This window comes from Macaca thibetana, chromosome 2, assembly GCF_024542745.1.
Source record: "Macaca thibetana thibetana isolate TM-01 chromosome 2, ASM2454274v1, whole genome shotgun sequence".
In the NCBI taxonomy this organism is placed as follows: domain Eukaryota; kingdom Metazoa; phylum Chordata; class Mammalia; order Primates; family Cercopithecidae; genus Macaca; species Macaca thibetana.
Window position 1 is genome coordinate 103,160,589 of NC_065579.1, and position 25,178 is coordinate 103,185,766.

The 25,178-nt window shown below is 48.3% G+C and overlaps 1 protein-coding gene across 1 annotated transcript in view; it reads right to left on the reverse strand.

The window, feature by feature from the left end:
• SLC25A20 (solute carrier family 25 member 20) overlaps window positions 1-25,178 on the reverse strand; it is a 43,487-nt gene that overhangs the window by 10,556 nt on the left and 7,753 nt on the right. Inside the window, exons 3-4 of the mRNA XM_050780980.1 lie at window positions 15,136-15,263; window positions 9,937-10,027 (exon numbers count right to left, since the gene is read on the reverse strand). Coding sequence (XP_050636937.1) covers window positions 9,937-10,027; window positions 15,136-15,263 — 219 coding nt within the window. The remainder of the gene's footprint in view (window positions 1-9,936; window positions 10,028-15,135; window positions 15,264-25,178) is intronic.

Genomic DNA, 25,178 nt, shown 5'->3' on the forward strand with positions numbered 1-25,178 from the left:
ATTCCAGCCTGGGTGAGAGAGCAAGACTCCATCTCAAAAACAAAACAAAACAAAACAAAACAGAAACAACTTTTTCAAAGAGTTTTCGTGTAAGAGGGAGCAAAGTCATGAAGCATAGAAATTGGTGTGGAAAAGACTAGAGAGAAGTTTGTTTGAGACAAGGTCCTACTCTGCTGCTCAGGCTAGAGTACAGTGGCATGATTTCTGCTCACTGTAGCCTCAACTGCCTGTGCTCAAACGATCCTCCCACCTCAGACTCCTAAGTAGCTAAGACTACAGATGCATGCCACTACACCTATTTTTTTTCTTTTTCACTCTTGTTGCCCAGACTGGAATGCAATGGCATGATCTCGACTTGTTGCCCAGACTGGAATGCAATGGCATGATCTCGACTCACTGCAACCTCTGCCTCCCAGGTTCAAGCAATCTGTCTCAGACTCCTGAGTAGCTGGGATTATAGGCGCCTGCCGCCACGCCTGGCTAATTTCTTGTATTTTTAGTAGAGATGGGGTATCATCATTTTGGCCAGGCTGGTCTTGAACTCCTGACCTCAGATGATTCACCCGCCTCGGCCACCCAAAGTGCTGGGATTACAGTTGTGAGCCACCGTGCCTCGCCCACATCTGGCTAATTTTTCTATTTTTTTGTAGAGATGGGGTTTTGCCATGTTGCCCAGGCTGGTCTCAAACTCCTGGGCTCAGGTGATCCATACACCTCAGCTTCCAAAAGTGCTGAAATTATAGGCGTGAGACACCACGCCCAAAGTTGTTTTTTTTTTTTTTTTTTTTGAGATGGAGTTTCGCCCCTGTTGCCCAGGCTGGAGTGTAGTGGTGAGATCTAGGCTCACCACAACCTCTGCCTCCTGGATTCCAGCGATTCTCCTGCCTCAGCCTCCCAAGTCACTGAGGTTACAGGTATGCGCCACCATGCCTGGCTAACTTTTTTTTTTTGTATTTTTAGTAGAGATGGGGTTTCTCCATGTTGGTCAGGCTGGTCTTGAACTCCCAACCTCAGGTGATCCACCCACCTTGGCCTCCCAAAGTGCTGGAATTATAGGCATGAGCCACCGCACCTGAAGTTTGGTTTTTTCTTTTTTTTTTTTTTTTTTTTTTTGAGATAGAGTCTTGCTCTGTTGCTCAGGCTGGAGTGCAGTGGCACGATCTCAGCTCACTGCAAGCTCTGCCTCCTAGGTTCACGTCATTCTCCCGCCTCAGCCTCCCAAGTAGCTGGGACTAAAGGCACCCACCACCACGCCCAGCTAATTTTGTTTTTGTATTTTTAGTAGAGATGGGGTTTCACCATGTTAGCCAGGATGGTCTCGATCTCCTGACCTCATGATCCGCCAGCTTCGGCCTCCCAAAGTGCTGGGATTACAGGAGTGAGCCACCGCACCCAGCCCAAAGTTTGTATTTTTAAGATGAAAAATGCAAGCATGTTTATGCCTTTATTCCTGACGAGAATGATCAAGTGGAGAGCAGAAACTGATGTCAGTGGCTGAGGGGAAAAAAAAAAAAACAATGTCTGTGTCTGGGCAAGAGGGGATGGGATCCAGTGCACAAAGAGGCCTGGGATCAAGCAGAAGCACAGGTCATCCTTGATAGAAACAAGCAGGGCGGCCGGGCAGGGTCGCTCTTTTTGTTAGCCAGGCCGGGTGACACTTGTAGTCCCAGCTAATAGGAGGCTGAGGCAGGAAGATCACTTGAACCCAAGAGTTTGAGGATGCAGTGAGCCATTATCAGACCACTATACTCCAGCCATGCAGCAGAGCAGCAAACAAGCAGGGTGAGACTCTGTCTCTAGAAAAAAGAGAAAGAGGCCAGGCGCGGTGGCTCAAGCCTGTAATCCCAGCACTTTGGGAGGCCGAGATGGGCGGATCACGAGGTCAGAAGATCGAGACCATCCTGGCTAACACGGTGAAACCCCGTCTCTACTAAAAAATACAAAAAAACTAGCTGGGCGAGGTGGCGTGCGCCTGTAGTCCCAGCTACTCCGGAGGCTGAGGCAGCAGAATGGTGTAAACCCGGGAGGCAGAGCTTGCAGTGAGCTGAGATCTGGCCACTACACTCCAGCCTGGGCGACAGAGCGAGACACCGTCTCAAGAAAAAAAAAGAAAAAAGAGAAAGAAGAAAAGAAGCCAGGCACGGTGGCTCATACCTGTAATTCCAGCACTTGAGGAGGTCAAGGTGGGCAGATTGCTTGATCCCAGGAGTTTGAGACCAGCCTGGGTAACAAAGGAAGAGCCTATCTCTACAAAAAAAACTAAAAAATTAGCCAGGCGTGGTGATACATGTCTATAGTCCCAGCTACCCAGGGGCTAGGTGAGAGGATCGCCTGAGCCTGGGAGATCAAGCTACAGTTAGCTGTGATCATGCCTCTGCACTTCAGCCTAGGTATTGCCTCAAAAAAGAAGAAACAGGCTCGGCATGGTGACTCTCGCCTATAACCCCAGCACTTTGGGAGGCCAAGGCAGATGGATCACTTGAGGTCAGGAATTTGAAACCAGCCTGGCCAACATGGCGAAGCCCAATCTCTACCAAAAAATACAAAAATTAGCCAGTGGTGATGGCATGAACCTATAGTCCCAGCTATTTGGGAGGATGAGGCAGGAGAATCGCTTGAACCCAGGAGGTGGAGGTTGCAGTGAGTGAGCCAAGATCACACACCTAGGCAACAGAGTGACACCCTGTCTCAAAAAAAAAAAAAAAATTTCTTAAATAAAACTGTCCCTACTTCCAAATGACATGGTTGTCTATGTAGGAAATCCCAAGGAATCTTAAAAAAAAAAATCACAGAACTAATAAGGAAGTTCAGAAAGTTGTAGGATACAAGATTATACAAAACTCAATCGTGTTTCCCAAACAAGCAATGAACATGTGGACAACCAAATAAAATTATAGTATCATTTACAACACCATTTTACAAGGCAAACAGAAAAAGAAACACTTAGGTGTAAATGTAAGAAAACCTGTACAAGGTTTATGTGCTGAAAACTAACTACACAATGCTGATGAAAGAAATCAGATGTCTTTTTCTTTTCCTTTTTTTTTTTTTTTTCTTTTGAGACAGTATCTCAACTTTGTCATCTCCTGGGTTCAAGCTATCTTCCTGCCCTAGCTCACCACGTAGCTGGGACTACAGAACGCAATACCACGCCCAGCTAATGTTTTTTTTTTTTTTAAGAGATGGGGTTTCACTATATTGCCCAGGCTGGTCTCAAACACCTGAGCTCAAGCGATCCACCTGCCTTGGCCTCCCAAAGTGCTAGGATGACAAGCCACCAAGTGTGGCCAGAAATCAGATTTCTTTTTTTTTTTTTTCCAGATAGGGTCTCACTCTGTCACCCAGGCTGGAGTGCAGCGGCGTGATCTCGGCTCCCTGCAACCTCCACCTCCCGGGTTCAAGTGATTCTCGTGCCTCAGCCACCAGAGTAGCTGGGATTACAGACCTGCACCACCATGCATGGCTAATTTTTGTATTTTTATTAGACACAGGATTTTGCCATATTGGCCAGGCTGGTCTCAAACTGCTGGCCTCATGTGATCCACCTGCCTCAGCTTCTCAAAATGCTGGGATTATAGGTGTGAGCCACTATGCCTGGCCAGAAATCAGATTTTTAAATAAATGGAAAGACATACCATTCTTCCTGGATTGGAGGATTCAAAATAATAAAGGTGTCAATTCTGCCCAAATTGATCTATACATTTAACATAATTCCTATCAAAATATCAGGAAGATTTTTCTAAATTTTCTAAATTATCCTACAATTTATGTGGAAAAGCAAGGGAATAGAAAATTGTTCTAGGAGGCCAGAACAATTTAAAAAAAAAAAAAGAGAATCAAGTGAGAGGAATAAGTCTGTTGAATTTCAAAGTTTATTATACATGGCTATAGTTGTCAAGACTATGTGGTGTTGGTGAAGAGACAGACATATAGATAAATGGAGTAGAATAGAGAAACAAGGCCGGGCGCAGTGACTCATGCCTGTAATCCCAGCACTCTAGGAGGCTGAGGTGGGTGGATCACCTGAGGTCGGGAGTTCACGACCAGGCTGACCAATGTGGAGAAACCCCATTTCTACTAAGAATACAAAATTAGCCTGGCATGGTGGTGCGTGCCTGTAATCCTAGCTACTCAGGAGAGTGAGGCAGAATAGCTTGAACCCAGGAGGCAGAGGTTGAGGTGCGCTGAGATCACACCATTGCACTCCAGCCTGGGCAATAAAGAGTGAAACTCCATCTCAAAAAAAAAAAACAGAGAGAGAGAGAGAAACAGATCATACAAATATGCCCAATTGATTGTTTTTTTTTGAGATGGGGTCTCATTCCTTCACCTAGGGTTTAGTGTAGTGGCGCAATCCTGGCTCATTGCAGCCTTAACTTCCCGGGTTGATCTTCATACCTCACCACCCCCAAGTAGCTGGGACTACAGGTGCATACCACCATGCCCAGCTAATTTTTTTTTTTTAAGAGATGGGGTTTTGCTATGCCGCACAAGCTGGTCTCAGCCTCATGGGCTCAAGCAATCCACCACCTTGGCCTCTCAAAGTGCTGGGATTATAGGTGTGAACCACTGTGCCTGGCCTGCCCAATGATTTTTTTTGTTTTTTTTTTTTGAGACAGTATTGCTCTGTCGCCCAGGCTAGGCTGGAGTGCAGTGGCACAATCTTGGCTGACTGCAACCTCCACCTCTCAGGTTCAAGCAATTCTCCTGCCTCAGCCTCCCAAGTAACTGGGATTACAGGTGCATGCCACCATGCCTGGCTAATTTTGTATTTTTAGTGGAGCCAGGGTTTTATCATGTTGGCCAGGCTAATCTCAAATTCCTGACCTCAAGTGATCCACCCATTTTGGCCTCCCAAAGCGCTAGGATTACAGGTGTGAGCCACCGTGCCCAGCCCCCAGTTGATTTTTTAAAAGATGTAAACACAATTCAGTGGAATGAAGACAGTGTTTTTTGTTTTTTGTTTTTTTTTTGAGACGGAGTCTCGCTCTGTCGCCCAGGCTACAGTGCAGTGGCCGGATCTCAGCTCACTGCAAGCTCCGCCTCCCGGGTTTATGCCATTCTCCTGCCTCAGCCTCCCGAGCAGCTGGGACTACAGGCGCCCGCCACCTCGCCCGGCTAGCTTTTTTTTGTATTTTTTAGCAGACACGGGGTTTCACCGTGTTAGCCAGGATGGTCTCGATCTCTTGACCTCGTGATCCGCCTGTCTCGGCCTCCCAAAGTGCTGGGATCACAGGCTTGAGCCACCGCGCCCGGCCGACAGTGTTTTCAATAAATGATATAAGCGGACGTCAAAGGTAAAAGGAAAAAAAAAAAAAAGAACTCTGTCCTACTACTCATATATTATACAAAAATTGGCCAGGCATGGTTGCTCACACCTGTAATCCCAGCACTTTGGGAGGCCAAGGCAGGAGGAATGCTTGAGCCCAGGAGTTTGAGATTAGCCTGAACAACATGGCAAGACCCCATCCTTACAAAAAAAAAAAAGGTGTTTAATTAGCTGTTTTTGGTGGCACATGCCTGTAATCCCAGCTACTCAGGAGGCAGAAGGACTGTTTGAGCGCAGGATGCTGAGGCTGCAGAGAGCCATGATTTTACCACCGCACTTCAACCTGGGCAATAGAGTAACACCTTGTCTCAAAAACAAAAACAAATTGACTCAAATGAGTTCACAGGCTTGAATGTAAAACATAAAATGATAAATAAAACCTGTAGAAGGCCCGGATGTAGTGGGTCACGTCTGTAATCTCAGCACTTTGGGAGTCCAAGATGGGCAGATTACCTGACATCAGGAGTTGGAGACCAGCCTGGCCAACATGGTGAAACTCTGTCTCTACTAAAAATACAAAAGCTAGCTGGGTGTGGTGGTGTGTGCCTGTAATCCCAGCTACTGGGGAGGTTGAGGCAGGAGAATCACTTGAATCTGGGAGGCAGGGGTTGCAATGGGCCAAGATAACGCCACTGCCCGCCAGCCTGGGCAACAGAGCAAGACTCCATCTGAAAAAAATAAAATATACCAGGCGTGGTAGCTCATGCCTGTAGTCCTAGCACTTTGGGAGGCCAAGGTAGGTGGATCGCTTGAGGCCAGGAGTCCAAGACTGGCCTGGCGGCTGGGCACAGTGGCTTATGCCTGTAATCCCAGCACTTTGGGAGGCCAAGGAGGGTGGATCACAAGGTCAGGAGATCGAGACTATCCTGGCCAACATGGTGAAACCCCATCTCTACTAAATATACAAAAATTAGCTGGGCGTGGTTGTGCATGTCTGTAATCCCAGCTACTCAGGAGGCTGAGGCAGGAGAATCACTTGAACCAGGGAGTCGGAGGTTGCAGTGAGCTGAGATCACACCACTGCACTCCAGCCTGGCGACAGAGCAAGATTCCATCTCAAAAAAAAAAAAAGACCTGCCTGGCCAATATGGAGAAACCCCTTCTCTACTGCAAATACAAAAATGAGCTGGGCACGGTGGTGTGTGCCTGTAATCCCAGCTACTTGGGTGGCTGATGCAGGAGAATCACATGAACCCAAGAGGCAGAGGCTGCAGTGAGGAGAGTTCGCACCACTGCACTCCACCCTGGGTGACGGAGTGAGATAATGTCTCGAAAATAAAATAAAATAAAATAAAACTTGTAGAAAAAATATACAAGAAAATCTTCAGGATCTAGGTTTAAGTAAAGAATTCTTAGACTTAGGGCGAGCGTGGTGGCTCATTCCTATAATCCTAGCACTTCAGGACGCCGAAGCAGGTCAATCACGTTAGGTCAGGCGTTCAGGACCGGCCTGGCCAACATGGCGAAACCTTGTCTCTACTAAAAATACAAAAATTAACCAGGCATGATGGCGCATGCCTGTAATCCCAGTTACCTTCGAGGCTGAGGCAAAAGAATCGCTTGAACCCCGGAGGAGGAGGTCGTGGTGAGTTGAGATCGTGCCATTGCACTCTAGCCTCGGCAACAAAGCAAGACCCCATCTCTAAATAAATAAATAAAAATAAAAAATTAACTCGGCATGGAGGAACACACCTGTAGTCCCAGCTACTTGGGAGATTGAGGCGGGAGGATCACTTAGGCCCAGGAGATCAAGGTTATATTGTGCTATGATCACACCACTGCACTCCAGTCTAGGCAACAGAGTGAGACCTTGTCCAAAAAAAAAAAAAAAAAGAAAAAAAACCAAACTAGAGATACAACTATAAGAAAACTCAACAATTGCATTCCTAGGCATTTATCCCAGAGAAATGGAGAAATGAAGACTTACTTTCTGACAAAAACCTCTGTATACAAATGTTTATAGCATCTTTATTCCTAAAAACCTCAAACTAGAAACAACACAGATGATGTTAGGTGGAAGAATAGTTAAATTATGATAATCCATACTATGACTACCATTCAGCGATAAAAATGAATGCAGTATTCATATATGTGATAATCCAAATGAATCTCTAGAAAATTATGCTGAGGGTTGGGCATGGTGGCTCATGCCTATAATCTCAGCACTTTGGGAGGCAGAGGCAGGAGGATCACCTAAGGTCAGGAGTTCAAGACCAGGCTGGCCAACATGGTGAGACCCGCACCCACCCCAGCCCCCATCTCTACTAAAAATACAAAAATTAGCCGGGCTTGGTGGTGCGTGTCTGTAATCTCAGTTACTCGGGAAGCTGAGGCAGGAGGATCGCTTGAAACCAGGAAGCGGAGGTTGCAGTGAACCGAGACTGTGCCACTGTACTCCAGCCTGGGCAACAGAATGAGACTCCATCTCAGAGAGAAAAAAAAAAAAATTATACTGAGTTTATTTATTTATTATTTATTTATTTTTGAGACAGAGTCTCGCTCTGTTGCTCAGGCTGGAATACAGTGGCATGATCTCAGCTCACTGCAATCTCTGCCTTCCAGATTCAAGCAATTCTCTGCCTCAGCCTCCCAAGTAGCTGGGATTACAGACGTCTGCTACCATGGCCGGCTAATTTTTGTATTTTTCGTAGAGACGGGGGTTTTACCATCTTGGCCAGGCTGGTCTTGAACTCCTGACCTCGTGATCTACCCTCCTCGGCCTCCCAAAGTGCTGGGATTACAGGCGTGAGCCACCACGCTTGGCCTATTTATTTATTATTTATTTTTATTTTTTGTTTATTTTTTTGCTTTGTCACCGAGGCTGCAGTACAGTGGCACGATCCTGGCTCACTGCAACCTCTGCCTCCTGGGTTCAAGCAATTCTTGTGCCTCAGCCTCCCGAGTAGCTGGGATTACAGGCATGCACCACCATACCCGGCTAATTTTTGTATTTTTAGTAGAGACGGGGTTTCTCCATGTAGGCCAAGCAGGTCTCGAACTCCTGATGTCAGGTGAGCAACCCGCCTCGGCCTCACAAAGTGCAGGGATTACAGGTGTGAGCCACCATGCCTGGCCAATGCTGAGTTTAAAATCCAATCTATGCTGGGCATGATGGCTCATGCCTATAATCCCAGCACATTGGGAGGCCGAGGCAGGCAGATCGCTTGAGCTCAGAGTTTCAAGGCCAGCCTGGGCAACATGGTAAAACCCCATCTCTAAAAAAATAAACAAAACTAGCAGGGCATGGTGATGCACACCTGTAGTCTCAGATACTCAGAAGCCTGAGGTAGGAATGGCTTCATCGCAGGAGGCAGAGATTGCAGTGTGCTGAGTCCAGCCACTGTACTACAGAGACTGGGTGACAGAGAGCCAGACCCTGTCTCAAAAATAAAGAAAGAAATAAAAAAATTTAAAAAGCCAATCCAGGCCAGGCGTGGTGGCTTATGCCTGTAATCCCAGCACTCTGGGATGCCAAGGTGGGTGGATCACCTGAGGTCAGGAGTTTGAGACCAGCCTGGCCAACATGGTACAACCCTGTCTCTACTAAAAATACAAAAATTAGCAGGACATAGTGTCAGGTGCTGTAATCCCAGCTACTGGGGAGGCTGAGGCAGGAGAATCACTTGAACCTGGGAGCAGGAGGTCGCAGTGAGCCAAGATTGTGCCATTGCACTCCAGCCTGGGCGATAAGAGCAAGACTCCATCTAAAAACAAAAACAAAAAACAAGCCAATCCAAAGACTTTATATACTATACGATTCCATTCATATAACATAGTTGTTCTGGCCGGGCGCGGTGGCTCAAGCCTGTAATCCCAGCACTTTGGGAGGCCGAGACGGGCGGATCACGAGGTCAGGAGATCAAGACCATCCTGGCTAACACGGTGAAACCCCGTGTCTACTAAAAAAAAAAAATACAAAAAACTAGCCAGGCACGGTGGCGGGCGCCTGTAGTCCCAGCTACTCCAGAGGCTGAGGCAGGAGAATGGCGTAAACCCGGGAGGCGGAGCTTGCAGTGAGCTGAGATCAGGCCACTGCACTCCAGCCCGGGTGACAGAGCAAGACTCCGTCTCAAAAAAAAATAAAAATAAAAAAATAACATCGTTGTTCTGTATTGTTTTGTTTTTGTTTTTGAGATGGAATTTTTGCTCTTGTTGCTCAGGCTGGAGTGCAATAGCATGATCTTGGCTCAATGAAAACTCTGCCTCCTGGATTCAAGTGATTCTCCTGCCTTAGTCTCTCGAGTAGCTGGTATTACAGGCATGCAACACCACTCCTGGCTAATTTTTGTATTTTTAGTAGAGACGGGGTTTCACCATGTTGGTGAGGTTGGTCTCGAACTCCTGACCTTAGGTGATCTGCCCACCTCGACCTCCTGAAGTGCTGGGATTACAGGCATGAGCCACTGCACCTGGCCCCCAGGCTGGTCTTTAACTCGTGGGCTCAGGCAATCCTCGCATCTTGGCCTCCCAAAGTGCTAGGATTACAGGTGTGAGCCACTGCACCCGACCCTGAAGCCTCTATAAAGGGTGAAAGGACATAAACATGCACATGAAATTATAAACTGAAAGGAAAAAGCTAGCTATTTCCCCTCCAATCACAATCTTACCTGTAATAAGCACTTGATCCGTTCTCCAGGAGTCATGATTCCTGTGGTGAATACACCAGATAACATCCCAGCTGCAAACAGCTGGGGATAGCTGCATTGAAAACAAAAACCAGAAGCAAGCACCTGTGACTAACCACTGAGGACAGGGGCCAATCCCAGCAAAAAGGACAGTTTTGTAAGAAAAAAAAATAAGTACTTGGACTGGGTAGAAGCCTAAGATTTCGCACAAAAACTCAGTTCTAGGTATATTTTAATGTCAAATTTCCCAGAGCAAGGGTCTCAGTGGCAAGAGCAATGGGAGTCTGGTCACAAGGCCCACCCCATGCGGTGTACGCTCTGAATCCCTGACCTGTAAGAGAAGTTTTATAGTAAAACACAGTTTCCATCCATGCGCCTGCCAGGCACAGTGACTATGGACAGGTTTCCAGGCCTGTCTGAGCCTCAATTCCCCATAGTTAATGTGCTGGGGTTTTTGAGGGGGAAGTCTCTAACCCAAGATCTGGACTTTAATCTCCCCCAGTAGTTCCCCTCCAGTCTCACTTCCCCTGGATTACCAAGGGCCTGAGAACACTCTAAGCCAAGACTCAAGCAGGACAGCTTCAAGGCCAAGGAGGATGGCTGTGGCCACCTCTAAAGGCTAAAGGATAGCCAAGTCAACTGCATGCAATATGCTGTAAGATGCTGAGAAACGACCAGACAGGGATGATACCCAGGCAGGCATGACAGATCCTGTGGCCCCTGTACAGGGAAATAGTCCCCCAGTGGCAAGAGGTATGGGTCTTCACTCTGGCCCCCACAGAATGAACAACCCTGAGTATAAACAGCAGTCTGAGGCTCCTACCCATCTATCACCCCAAGCTGTCTGTGCCACCTCTGGCATCTCCTTTTCTTTTCTTTCTTCTTTTTGTTTATTTGTTTGTGTTTGTTTTGAGACACGGTCTCACTCTGTCCCCAGGCTGGAGTGTAGTGAAGCGATCTCGGCTCACTGCATCCTCCACCTCCTGGGTTCAAACAGTTCTGCTGCCTCAGGACCCGAGTAGCTGGGATTACAGGAACCCGCCACCACACCCAGCTAATTTTTGTATTTTCAGTAGCAACAGAGTTTCACCATGTTGGCTAGGATGGCCTCAAACTCCTGACCTCAAGTGATCCACTCACTTCGGCCTCCCAGGGTGCTAGGGTTACAGCATGAGCCCCTGTGCCCAGCCCTTTTTTTTTTTTTGAAACAGAATCTTGCTCTGTTGTCCAGGCTGGAGTGCAGTGGCACAATCTCAGCTCACTGCAACCTCCACCTCCTGGGCTCAAGTGACCTTCCCACCTCAACCTCCTGAGTAGTTGGGACTACAGGCAAGCCTGGCTGATTTTTGCATTTTTGTAGAGACAGAGTTTCACCATGTTGCCCAGATTGGTCTCGAACTCCTGGGCTCAAGTGATCCTCCTGCCTTGGCCTCCCAAAGTGCTGGGATTACAGGCATGAGCCACTGTGCCTGGCTACCTCCTTTTCTTTCTGGGATTAGCAATACCAGCATGGTTTGGAGGCAATGGGGCACAAAGTTACATTCAGCATTTCAACAGAGTCCCACAACTTAGCAACTGTTACTGAAAAACTTCACACACTGTCCTAAGCTTCAGTGCACTCTTGACCCCAAGCCTCCAACAACTGAGCCTTCAGGTCAGTCCCATCCAGCAAGGAGCTTATGAACAGATGCCAAATGGGGGTAGAGGGACATCCACTGTAAAGAGTTCACTCCAGGCAGGGCACCAGTTTCAACAGCCCTATTTCTCCCTGCATTCACCCCAGGCAGGGCTCATGCATCTACCTCAGGCACACAGCCAAAGTGACTGTTGAACAGTCAAGAGACTTGCTTTCCAACACGGCCATCTTCACAGTCCCAGTTCACATGGCTATCCCTGAGGAATCCTCTCAGCAACTAAATTCTCCCTATGAGACCAACATGCTCCATTTTCCCCATAATGCCCAACCCTAGGCTCAGCAAACCTCATCTCTTGGGACTGGAGACTGTCTCTGAATAGGATCTCTGTGTGTGCACAGGGCATCATGTGGACACTCAATGGCTGTCTGGCCTATTCTCCCACTCCCCACCCCCATCTCCATCCCAGGGAGGCACCTTTGAGAGCTGGACCCTCCTGGACTTCCACCCCAAGGCCCTGGTAACACTCCTTTCTATACCATCCCCAAACAGCATTATAGGAAGGTGAACACAGCAGGGCTGACAGGATTGTGGGAGTGGGGTCCTGAGTGTCTTAACTTTGTACAGTCAGGAAGACTGTTTCTCTGAGTGCTGATGTGACTGTACAGGAACACAGCCCATAGACCAAAGTACCAGAAGTGACCCCACAGGGGTCATGCATGGCCCTGATACATCCGTGAGCTGGCACATATGCTAAAAGACTAGGCGCTCAGGGCCGGGCACAGTGGCTCACACCTGTAATCCCAGCACTTTGGGAGGCCGAGGCAGGCAGATCACGAGGTCAAGGGATCGAGACCATTCTGGCCAACATGGTGAAACCCCATCTCTACTAAAAGTACAAAAATTAGCTGGGAATGGTGGCGCTCACCTGTAGTCCCAGCTACTCGGGAGGCTGAGGCAGGAGAACTGCTTGAATCTGGGAGGCGGAGGTTGCAGTGAGCCGAGATCGCGCCACTGCACTACAGCCTGGCAACAGAACGAGACTCCGTCTCAAAAAAAAAAAAAAAAAAGAGGCCGGGCGCGGTGGCTCAAGCCTGTAATCCCAGCACTTTGGGAGGCCGAGACGGGCGGATCACGAGGTCAGGAGATCGAGACCATCCTGGCTAACACGGTGAAACCCCGTCTCCACTAAAAAAATACAAAAAAACTAGCCGGGCGCGGTGGCGGGTGCCTGTAGTCCCAACTACTCGGGAGGCTGAGGCAGGAGAATGGCGTGGACCCGGGAGGCGGAGCTTGCAGTGAGCTGAGATCCGGCCACTGCACTCCAGCCTGGGTGGCAGAGCGAGACTCCGTCTCAAAAAAAAAAAAAAAAAAGAAAAAAAAAAAAGAACAGACGCTCAGAGAGGACATGTGTCCCTGGGACACAAGGACTACCAATGGGCAAATGCAGCTCCAAAACAACCCCACCCACGTTTCAGGCCACTTGCGGCTATTTATAGAATCTAGGGACATTCAGAGGGTCACAAGGATCCTAGAAATAGAGTTTCACTCTACAAGCACCTCCATCTACATCCTAGACCCTCACTCAGCCTGCTGTGGCCTAGAGTGGTGACAGAATACAACTGCATGGCACCCTGGGCTTCCTCCCTTGAGCTCCCGGATCTGAGGGCAGGCCAGACTTTGTAGCTCCTGTACTGCCTATAGCCCCTCCCAGGGGTTGGCACCCTGCACAGCTCAGATTGTGGATACATTTTCACCCAATATTTCCACTTAGAATTCCCCTGCATCCTGAGAAGCCTCTGTTTTCGCTACTTTGTAAATTCTGAACTATAATTCTGTCTCAGGTGCCTCTTCATACCCAAATCCAACTTCTTAAAGTTTATTAAAGGAAAACATATTAACTTATTCCACTTTAACACAGAAACTAATAACTGAAATCTTTATAGTCATATTAGCATGTTGTAAAAATGAAGCACAACAAAAGTTGGAACCTTCTCTTCTCTCAATCAGGTGATAGAAAGACTGCTTTTGGCTTTAGGGCAGCACCAGGTGCTGCCTATGACATGTTACACATATTTAAGCATTCAGACCTCTCAACAGCCTCGTGAGGTTACAAATCTCTCCAATAATTGATACTACCTTATAAAAGAAATATGAAAAACTGGTCAGGTGTGGTGGCTCACACCTGTAATCCTAGCAATTTGGGAGGCCGAGGCAAGAGAATTGCTTGGCTCCAGGAGTTCGAGACCAGCCTGGGCAAGATAATGAGACCCGCCCCTATCTCACAAAAAAATTTAAAAATTAGCCCAGAGTGGTGGTGTGTGCCTGTAGTCCCAGCTACTCGGGAGGCTGAGGCAGAAGAATCACTTGAGCCCAGGAGTTTAAGGTTATAGTGAGTCATGATTGCACCACTGCATTTCAGCCTGGGTGACAAACAAAGACCCCATCTCAAAAACTCAAGTACTTGGGCCAGGCGCGGTGGCTCACGCTTGTAATCCCAGCACTTTGGGAGGCCAAGGGGTGCAGATCACAAGGTCAGGAGATCGAGACCATCCTGGCTAACATGGTGAAACTCCGTCTCTACTAAAAATACAAAAAAACAAAAAATTAGCCAGGCGTGGTGGCAGGCGTCTGTAGTCCCAGCTAGTAGGGAGGCTGAGGCAGGAGAATGGCGAGAACTGGGGAGGCGGAGCTTGCAGTGAGCCGAGATTAAGCCACTGCACTCCAGCCTGGGCAACAGAGCGAGACTCAGTCTCAAACAAAAAAAAAAATTAAAAATTAAAAAAATTTAAAACTCAAGTACTCCTTCATGTATAACTCCCAGGAGTTGGGCCAGGTGCAGTGGCACACGCCTGAAATCCCAGCACTTTGGGAGGCCGAGGCAGGTGGATCACCTGAGGTCAGGAGTTCGCAAGCAGCCTAATGTGGTGAAACCCCCTCTCCACTAAATACAAAAAAAATTAGCCAGGTGTGGTGGCGCATGCCTGTAATCCAAGCTACTTGGGAGGCTAAGACAGGAGAATTGCTTGTACCTGGGAGGCGGAGGTTGCAGTGAGCTGAGATCATGCCATTGTACTCCAGCCTGGGCAAAAAGAGCAAAACTCTGTCTCAGAGAAGAAAGAAAAAAAAACTCCCAGGAGTCAGGCTTAAGGGCCCAGGAGGACCCACCAAGGTTTTTTTTTTTTTTTTTTTTAGACGGAGTCTTGCTCTGTTGCTCAGGTTGGAGTGCAGTGGTGCCATCTCGGCTCACTGCAACCTCCGCCTCCCTGTCAAGCGATTCTCCTGCCTCAGCCTCCCAAGTAGCTGGGACTACAGGCGCCCGCCACAGTGCCCAGCTAATTTTTTTGTATTTTTAGTAGAGATAGGGTTTTGCCATGTTGGCCAAGCTGGACTCGAACTCCTGACCTCAGGTGATCCACCCGCCTCAGCCTCTCAAAGTGCTAGGAATACAGGTGTGAGCCACCGTGCCCTGCCCAAGTTTCTTTAATTTAACCCATGTCACACTACCAGGCAGAATAGCGAGTGCTCCTGGCCTGTAAGTACTCACCTGAGCACATCTTCTGGGTGTTTCTGTTGTAGTTTCTTCCCCAAACCAAACCCAAAGAAGCACACAGCAAACATGGGAGTGACCCCGATGATAGGGGCAGCCATTCCCCGATATAGCCCCCTGATGCCCTGCAAGGAATCACAGAAGCAGAAGCTGTTTACAGACACCACCACCTTTTAAATCACTGAAAGAGGAAAGCAGTGTGTCCTCTAACCTGTGGCTTCCTTCACCTCTTCTTGAAGCAAGCAGAACTTTATTTTTATTTTTTATTTTTTTGAGATAGAGTCTCGCTCTGTCGCCCAGGCTGGAGTGCAGTGGCATGATCTCGGCTCACTGCAAGCTCTACCTCCTGGGATCACGCCATTCTCCTGCCTCAGCCTCCTGAGGCGCCTGCCACCACGCCCAGCTAATTTTTTGTATTTTTTTAGTAGAGACAGGGTTTCACTGTGTTAGCCAGGATGGTCTTGATCTCCTGACCTCATGATCCGCCCGCCTCAGCCTCCCAAAGTGCTGGGATTACAGGCGTGAGCCACTGCACCCGGCCACAAGGAGAATTTTAAATGGAAGAATATCTCCCACATTTATCAGAAATAATTGTCCTATTATGTATTGCTGGAGAAACTGAAGGCAGTTTCCATTCTCAAAGGCAATCTGTTTTTGTTTTGGGGGATTTTTTTTTTTCAGACGGGGTCTCACTCTGTCACCCAGGCTGGGATGCAGTGGTGCAATCACAGCTGATCACAGCCTTGATCCCCTGGGCTCAAGTGATCCTCCCATCTCAGCCTCCCAAGTAGCTGGGACTACAGGCGTGCGTCACCATGCCCAGCTAATTTTTCTATTTTTTGTAGAGACAGGGTTTTGCCACGTTGCCCAAACTGGTCTTGAACTCCTGGGCTCAAGTGATCCTCCTGCCTTGGCCTATTAAAGTGCTGGGATTATAGGCGTGAGCCACTGCACCCGGCCAGCAATCTGCCAATATGTAGCATACTCTTTCACCTGGAAATTTTTTTGTATGGAAAATCTATTGCAAGGAATTTACTCTAGGGAGATACTCAGAGGTGTAAAAATAACCTCAGGCATTTATAAGGTACCAAAATTTTGGGGAAAAAAACAAAAGCTGCCAAATAGGAGATAAATTATAAACTCTATAAATCACATTATAACATGAGAAGAGATTATTAAGTTAAAAAAAAAAAGGCTACAAAACAGGATACACGATGTGATCTACCTTCTTTGGGGTAAGATTACAAGTGATTAAGAAAATGTTTTAAATTTTCTAGGTATTAAGATGAGAATTTTGTTAGAACTGCACAGCAATTTTCACTAGTACAGTTTCACTAGTAATGAAAGGGAAGGTGAGCCTGGGCAGCATAGCAAGACTGTGTCTCTACAAAAACAAATAAAAAATAAAAGTTAGCCAAACGTGGTGGTGTGTGCCTGTAGTTCTAGGTAGTCAGAAGGCTGAGTTAGGAGAATAACTTGAGTCAAGAAGTTCAAGCCTGCAGTGAGCTATGATCTTGCCACTGTACTCCACCCTGGGTGACAGAGTGAGATCCCATCTCCAGGAAAAAAAAAAAAAAAAAAGAAAGTGAATTATGTAGTAACCAATAAATAATTAGACAGTCAGACAAAGGCCGGGCGCGGTGGCTCAAGCCTGTAATCCCAGCACTTTGGGAGGCCGAGACGGGCGGATCACGAGGTCAGGAGATCGAGACCATCCTGGCTAACACAGTGAAACCCCGTCTCTACTAAAAAATACAAAAAACTAGCCAGGCGAGGTGGCGGGCGCCTGTAGTCCCAGCTACTCGGGAGGCTGAGGCAGGAGAATGGCGTGAACCCAGGAGGCGGAGCTTGCAGTGAGCTGAGATCCGGCCACTGCACTCCAGCCTGGACAAGAGAGCCAGACTCCGCCTCAAAAAAAAAAAAAAAAAAAAAAAAAAAGACAGACAGACAAATACATAAATACACTACCAAACAAGGTAGTAAACAAGGAGGAAGATTCAGGACCCGGGAGACCAGGGGGCCAGTCCAAGAGAGATGAAGTGGGTTTCTAGGATGGCACTGGGTGCAGTGGACCTGGGAAACAGTCCACAGCGTAGTAGAGGACTCCAAAACTGATGTTTGCAAGAAAAACAGAACAAGGCCGGGTGCAGTAGCTCACGTCTGTAATTCCAGCACTTTGGGAGGCCAAGGCAGGCGTATCACGAGGTTAGGAGACCAAGACCATCCTGGCCAACGTGGTGAAACCCCGTCTCTACTAAAAATACAAACATTAGCTGTGTGTGGTGGTGCATGCCTGTAATCCCAGCTACTCAGGAGCTGAGGCACGAGAATAGCTTGAACCTGGGAGGCAAAGGTTGCAGTGAGCCGAGATTGTGCCACTGCACTCCAGCCTGGCAACACAGCAAAACTCCATCTCAAAAAAACAAAACTAAACTAAAACCAAAACAGAACAAAACAACACACACTAGAACAACAGAAAATAACTCCTAAGGCAGTGTGTAGCAAACCAAACAGAAAGGTACACTACAGAGCATTTAGGGTACAGAATGACAGAGAGTGATTCAAAGACAAACAAAAGATTTAACACAATTATTAACCCAATCCTAAGGGAAACAAAAAGTTACACAAGGAATGGAATGCACATCACACTTCATACTTAAGAGAAAAAATATATATAAAGTTGTAATCATGAAAATGGTAAATTGGATTAAACCACAAAGGGTGATAAAATCATATAGATGGACAGGGCAGAAGGAGGGGATAGGGAGTATAAGAGCTAAAATATAAAATAATCTACCACAAATAGGTAGCTAGACAATATATAAATGTATAAAATATAACAGCAATGTCCAGATACAGTGGCTCACACCTGTAATCCCAGCACTCTGGGAGGCCGAGGCAGGCAGATCTGAGGTCAGGAGTTCACGACCAGCCTGACCAACATGAAGAAACTCCGTCTCTACTAAAAATACAAAATTAGCCGGGCGTGGTGGCACATGCCTGTAATCCCAGCTACTAGGGAGGCTGAGGCAGAAGAAAGGCTCGAACCTGGAAGGCGGAGGTTGCGGTGAGCCGAGATTGCACCACTGCACTCCAGCCTGGGTCACAAGAGTAAAACTCCGTCTCAAACAAAAAAAAAATAAATAAAAATAAATAAAATAAAAATAATAGTAAATGTGTATTATGTAGATAGGTGGGAACAGCATAAACAACTGAAAAAATTGAAAGTAGTTGCCTCTGGAGAACGAAGGAAAGAGATAAATATCACTTTGTTACTTTGTTATAAGCTTCTCAGTAACAAATGAAGTGCCTGTATCAGGGCCTATAATCCCAGGTACTCAGGAGGCTGCGATGGGGGGATCACTTGAGCTCAGGAGTTCAAGACCAGCCTGGGTAAAACAGCGAGACCCCATCTCAAAACCATTTTTTTAAAAAAATACAAAAACTTTTAAAGTTGATCCTTATAGAGAGTAGCAGGAGAATCAAGGTGAGGCTGCACACTGGGAAGGCTCCACAGACCCAGGCTGAAGAACCTGCCTCACTGCAGACCCTGGGTATCCAAACTTTCTTTTCAGAATCAAGGGAGCACAACTGTACCTGTCAGCATTCCTCCTAATTCCTGCAAAAGCCTAAACTGCTACAGGCTGCAGGTGAACTCCAAGAACAAAGTATAGAGGCAGTAAATGGGAAAAGGACAGAGATCTGAGGAAGATCTACAAAAGCAGCATATGACGAAGTCCATTCAAAGCCATTCCCACAGCTCCCTACATGAGCTAAAAGGATGAGCAGGTCCTGAGAGGTCAAGCCCATTCCTCCTGAACAACTTGTCTAGTCTTCCTTCCACTAGAATGGCCAACCCAGTTCCATGTAGCACAACCTACAGACCTCTGCCTGGCAGCTCCAGAGAGCAGAAAGCTCAAATCTGGCACAGCAAAAAACAGGACATGCACAAATATGGACTAAGGAAGCCTATTCAACTCTTCAAAGATTTGGGTTTATACAAGACGTTCTCACCACGACTCCAGGACCCAGCACATTGCCCACCCCTAGGCAGGTGCTCAATAACATCTAACGGCCGGGCGCGGTGGCTCAAGCCTGTAATCCCAGCACTTTGGGAGGCCGAGACGGGCGGATCACGAGGTCAGGAGATCGAGACCATCCTGGCTAACACCGTGAAACCCCGTCTCTACTAAAAATACAAAAAGCTAGCCGGGCGAGGTGGCGGGCGCCTGTAGTCCCAGCTACTCCGGAGGCTGAGGCAGGAGAATGGCGTGAACCCGGGAGGCGGAGCTTGCAGTGAGCTGAGATCCGGCCACTGCACTCCAGCCCGGGCTACAGAGCAAGACTCCGTCTCAAAAAAAAAAAAACAAAAAAAAAAACATCTAACGACCAAGAGGCAGGTAAGCCTACCTTCCTTCTGTAAGGGTAGAGGACTCTGAGTGGACCTGAAGCCTAGAACCTCCATCAGACACTGATCAGACTCCACCCTGGACACTAGAGATGTAAGGAGGAGGAGTTTAAAGAAGAAAGGACAAGGCCAGGTGCCATGGCTCACGCCTGTAATCCCAGCACTTTAGGAGGCCAAGGAGGGCAGATCACAAAGTCAGGAGTTCAAGAACAGCTGGACCAATATGGCGAAACCCCATCTCTACTAAAAATACAAAAATTAGCTGGCCGTAGTGGCAGGCACTTGTAGTATCAGCTACTTGGGAGGCTGAGGCAGAGAGAATCACTTGAACCCGGGAGGCGGAGGTTGCAGTGGGCTGAGATCATGCCACTGTACTCCAACCTGGGTGACAGAATGAGACTCCATATAAAAAAAAAAAAAAAAGACGACGAAGAAAAAGAAGAAAGGGCAGGCCGGGCATGGTGCTCATATCTGTAATTCCAGCGCTTTGGGAGGCTGAGGCAGGCAGATCACCTGAGCTCAGGAGATTGAAACCAGCTGGCCAACATGGCGAAACCCATCTCTACTAAAAATATAAAAATTAGCTGGGCATTGTGGCAGGTGCCTGTAATCCCAGCTACTTGGGAGGCTGAGGCAGGAGAATCGCTTGAACCCAGGAGGCGGAGGTTGAAGTGAGCCGAGATTGCACCATTGCACGCCAGTCTGAGTGGCAGAACAAGACTCCATCTCAAAAAAAAAAAAAAAAAAAAAAAGAAGGGTAGCACCATCTCACTCAAGGACGGTCAGGCAGGCACTGCCTCAAGATCTTCTTTCTAAGCCAGACGCAGTGGCTGATGCCTGTAATTCCAGCACTTTGGGAGGCCGAGGTGGGCAGATCACAAGGTCAGGAGTTTGAGACCAGCCTGGCCAACATGGTGAAACCCCATCTCTACTACACACAAAAACTGGCCAGGCATGGTGGCAGATGCCTGTAATCCCAGCTACTCGGGAGGCTGAGGCAGGAGAACCGCTTGAACCCGGGAGGCAGAGTTTGCAGTGAGCTGAGATCGCGTCACTGCACCCCAGCCTGGGCAACAGAGCAAGACTCTGTCTCTAAATAAATAAATAAACATTTTTAAAAGATCTTTTTTTTTTTTGAGACACAGTCTCGCTCTGTCGCCCAGGCTGGAGTGCAGTGGCCAGATCTCGGCTCACTGCAAGCTCTGCCTCCCGGGTTTACGCCATTCTCCCACCTCAGCCTCTGGAGTAGCTGGGACTATAGGTGCCCGCCACCTCGCCGGCTAGTTTTTTGTATTTTTTAGTAGAGACGGGGTTTCACCGTGTTAGCCAGGATGGTCTCGATCTCCTGACCTCGTGATCCGCCCGTCTCGGCCTCCCAAAGTGCTGGGATTACAGGCTCCAGCCACCGCGCCCGGCAAAAAGATCTTTCTTCTGCACCCAAGTCCTACAGGAATCCTGGGAACAACTTCTCCAAGGCTGAGTCCATCATTTACCATCACCCCCTTTTTAATCTGGATGACAACTACTTAGTTTCCGTATATTTAATCAAGGCTATAAATTTATAGAGTATAATAGAGTGTTTATATGAAAGTTATATTTTAGGGCCGGGCGCGCTGGCTCACGCCTGTAATCCCAACACTTTGGGAGGCCGAGGCGGGTGGATCACCAGGTCAGGAGATTGAGACCATCCTGGCTAACAAGGGAAAACGCCGCCTCTACTAAAAATAGAAAAAATTAGCCAGGCGTGGTGGCGGGCGCCTGTAGTCCCAGCTACTCGGGAGGCTAAGGCAGGAGAATGGCATGAACCCAGGAGGCGGAGCTTGCAGTGAGCCGAGATCGTGCCACTGCACTCCAGCCTGGGCAACAGAGCAAGACTCTGTCTCAAAAAAATAAAGATAAAAAAGTTATATTTTAGGCCAGGCACGGCAGCTCACGCCTGTAGTCCCAGCACTTTGGGAGGCCGGGGCAGGTGGATCACTTGAGGTCAGGAGTTTGAGACCCGCCTGACCAACATGGAGAAACCCCATCTCTACTACAAATATAAAATTAGCCAGGCATGGTGGTGCATGCCTATAATCCCAGCTACTCAGGAAGCTGAGGCAGGAGAATCACTTGAACCAAGGAGACGGTTCAAGAGGTTGCAGTGAGCCGGCCGGGCGCGGTAGCTCAAGCCTGTAATCCCAGCACTTTGGAAGGCCGAGACGGGCGGATCACGAGGTCAGGAGATCGAGACCATCCTGGCTGACACGGTGAAACCCTGTCTCTACTAAAAAAATACAGGCCGGGCGCGGTGGCTCAAGCCTGTAATCCCAGCACTTTGGGAGGCTGAGACGGGTGGATCACGAGGTCAGGAGATCGAGACCATCCTGGCTAATATGGTGAAACCCCGTCTCTACTAAAAATACAAAAAACTAGCCGGGCGAGGTGGTGGGCGCCTGTAGTCCCAGCTGCTCGGGAGGCTGAGGCAGGAGAATGGCGTAAACCCGGGAGGCGGAGCTTGCAGTGAGCTGAGATCCGGCCACTGCACTCCAGCCTGGGCGACAAAGCGAGACTCCGTCTCAAAAAAAAAAAAAAAAAAATACAAAAAAAAATACACAAAACTAGCCGGGCGCGGTGGCGGGCGCCTGAGGCTGAGGCAGGAGAATGGCGTGAACCCGGGAGGCGGAGCTTGCAGTGAGCTGAGATCCGGCCACTGCACTCCAGCCTGGGCTGCAGAGCGAGACTCCGTTTCAAAACAAAACAAACCAAAACAAAAAAAAGAGGTTGCAGTGAGCCAAGATTGTGCCATTGCCCTCCAGTCTGGGCAACAAGAGCAAAATTCCATCTCAGAAAAAAAAAAAAGGTTATATTTTAGGAAGCAAAGGAAAAGATCTCAATGAGGTCTTTAAGTCCTGTGTTAATGAAGTTATTCATTGTTATTATTATTAATATTATTATTATTTTGAGACAGAGTTTTATCCTTTTTGCCCAGGATGGAGTGCAATTAGCCAGGCATGATGGCACACGCCTGTAATCCCAGCTACTCAGGAAGCTGAGGCAGGAGAATCATTTGAGCCTGGGAAGCAGAGGTTGCAGTAAGCCAACTTCATGCCACTGTACTCCAGCCTGGGCGACAGAGTGAGACTCTGTCTCAAAAAATATGTATATAAGGCCAGGCGCGGTGGCTCACGCCTGTAATCCCAGCACTTTGGGAGGCCGAGGCGGGCGGATCACAAGGTCAGGAGATCGAGACCACGGTGAAACCCCGTCTCTACTAAAAATACAAAAAATTAGCCGGGCGCGGTGGCAGGCGCCTGTAGTCCCAGCTACTCAGGAGGCTGAGGCAGGAGAATGGCGTGAACCCGGGAGGCGGAGCTTGCAGTGAGCCTAGATCGCGCCACTGCCTGGGCGACAGCGCGAGACTGTCTCAAAAAAAAAAAATGTATATAATAATAACTCCAAACCAATTTAATGTCCCTGTCTAGGGGAACTAGAGACTCTGATAGCTTCTCTCAGTGTTTCAGGACTGGCTGACTTTTCCTTCAGACTTCAATCACAGGCACTTCTGACATGGATCCCTAACAAACTGACTGATCCAGATGCAGGTGTACATTTTATTTTTTCTTTTTATTTTAAATAATCGGCAGGTATAGGGTCAGGTGCTGAAGGGACATTGTGAGAAGTGACCAAGAAGGCAAGAGGTGAGCCCTCTTGTCACGCCCGCACAAGGGCCGCTTAAGAGCTCCTTGGTCAAGCAGTAATGCCAGTGCCTGGGAAGGCACCCGTTACTTAGCCGACCGTGAAAGGGAGTCTCTTTTCCTTGGAGGAGTCAGGGAACACTCTACTCCACCAGCTTCTTATGGGAGGCTGGATATTATCCAGGCCTGTCCACAGTTATCCGGAGGCCTAAACCCATCCCTGTGATGCTGTGCTTCAGTGGTCATACTTCTTGTCCACTTTCATGTTCCTCCCATACTCCTGGTTCCTCTTTGATCTCACTTTGTCACCCAGGCTGAGTGCAGTGGTGCAATCTTGGCTCACTGCAAGCTCCGCCTCCCAGGTTCATGCCATTCTCCTGCCTCAGCCTCCTGAGTAGCAGGGACTACAGGCGCCCACCACCACGCCCAGCTAATTTTTTGTATTTTTTTAAGTAGAGACAGGGTTTCACCGTGTTAGCCAGGACGGTCTCAATCTCCTAACCTCGTGATCCACGCCTCGGCCTCCCAAAGTGCTGGGATTACAGGCATGAGCCACTGCGCCCAGCCTGATCTTTCTTACAAGTGCATAGAGGAAAACGCTGACATATGCTGCCTTCCCTCTCTGCTTCGGCTACCTAAAAGGGAAGGGCTCTCCCCCCTCCCCCCTCCCCCCTCCCTCCCCATCCCATGATCACGTGATTTGCTTGACCTTATCAATCACTTGGACAGCTCACCCTCCTTACCCTGTCCCCTTGTGTTTTTTTTTTTTTTTTTTGAGACAGAGTCTTGCTCTGTTGCCAAGGCTGGAGTGCAGTGACATGATCTTGGCTCACTGTAAACTCCGCCTCCCAGGTTCATGCCATTCTCCTGCCTCAGCCTCCTGGGTAGCTGGGACTACAGGCGCCCGCCACCGCACCCAGCTAATTTTTAGTATTTTTAGTAGAGACGGGGTTTCAATGTGTTAGCCAGTATGGTCTTGATCTCCTGACCTCGTGATCCACCCGCCTCGGCCTCCCAAAGTGCTGGAATTACAAGCATGAGCCACCGCGCCCGGCTGCCCCCTTGTCTTATATTCAATAAATAGCGCGCCCAGCCATTAGAGGCCACTAAAGATCTCCGCGTCTTGGTGGTAGTGGTCCCCTGGGCCCAGCTGTTTTCTTTTTATCTCTTTGTCTTGTGTCTTTCTTATGATCTCTTGTCTCTGCACACGGGGAAAACACCCACTAAGCCCCACAGGGCTGGACCTCTCCCTCCTGGTTCAAGCAATTCTCGTGCCTCAGTCTCCCAAGTAGCTGGGACTACAGGCACATGCCACCATGCCCAGCTAATTTTTGCATTTTTAGTAGAGACGGGGTTTCACTGTGTTGGCCAGGGTGGTCTCAAACTCCTGAATTCAGGCAATCCACCCACCTCGGCCTCCCAAAGTGCTGGGATTACAAGCGTGAGCCACCATGCTTGGCCTTTTTTTTTTTTCAGGCAGGGTCTCACTCTGTCACCCAGGTTGGAGTGCAGTGGTGCAATCTTGGCTCACTGCAACCTCTACCTCCTGGTGGAGTGATCCTCCACCTCAATCACCTGAGTGGCTAGAACTACAGATGTACACGCGCCACCACGCCCATCTAATTTTTGCATTTTTTGTAGAGATGACACTCTCTACACATTGCCCAGACTGGTCTTGAACTCTTGACCTCAAGTGATCCACCTGCCTTGGCCCACAAAGTGCTAGGATTAGAGGCGTGAGCCACCGCGCCCAGCTCAGATGTACATTTTCTTCCATTTCACATCTCAATTATTACTCACTAGTTCTCTGTGGTCTAAATTCCATCTTCCAAAAGAGAGAACCATTTTATTAGCTTGACTCATCTATATAAAACAGTAGCTAGAACTATCAGAGACCCCAAAGCAGATGACAACGGGGGGCACAGGGTGGCATGCTGAAGGAGCAGCAGCTGTGA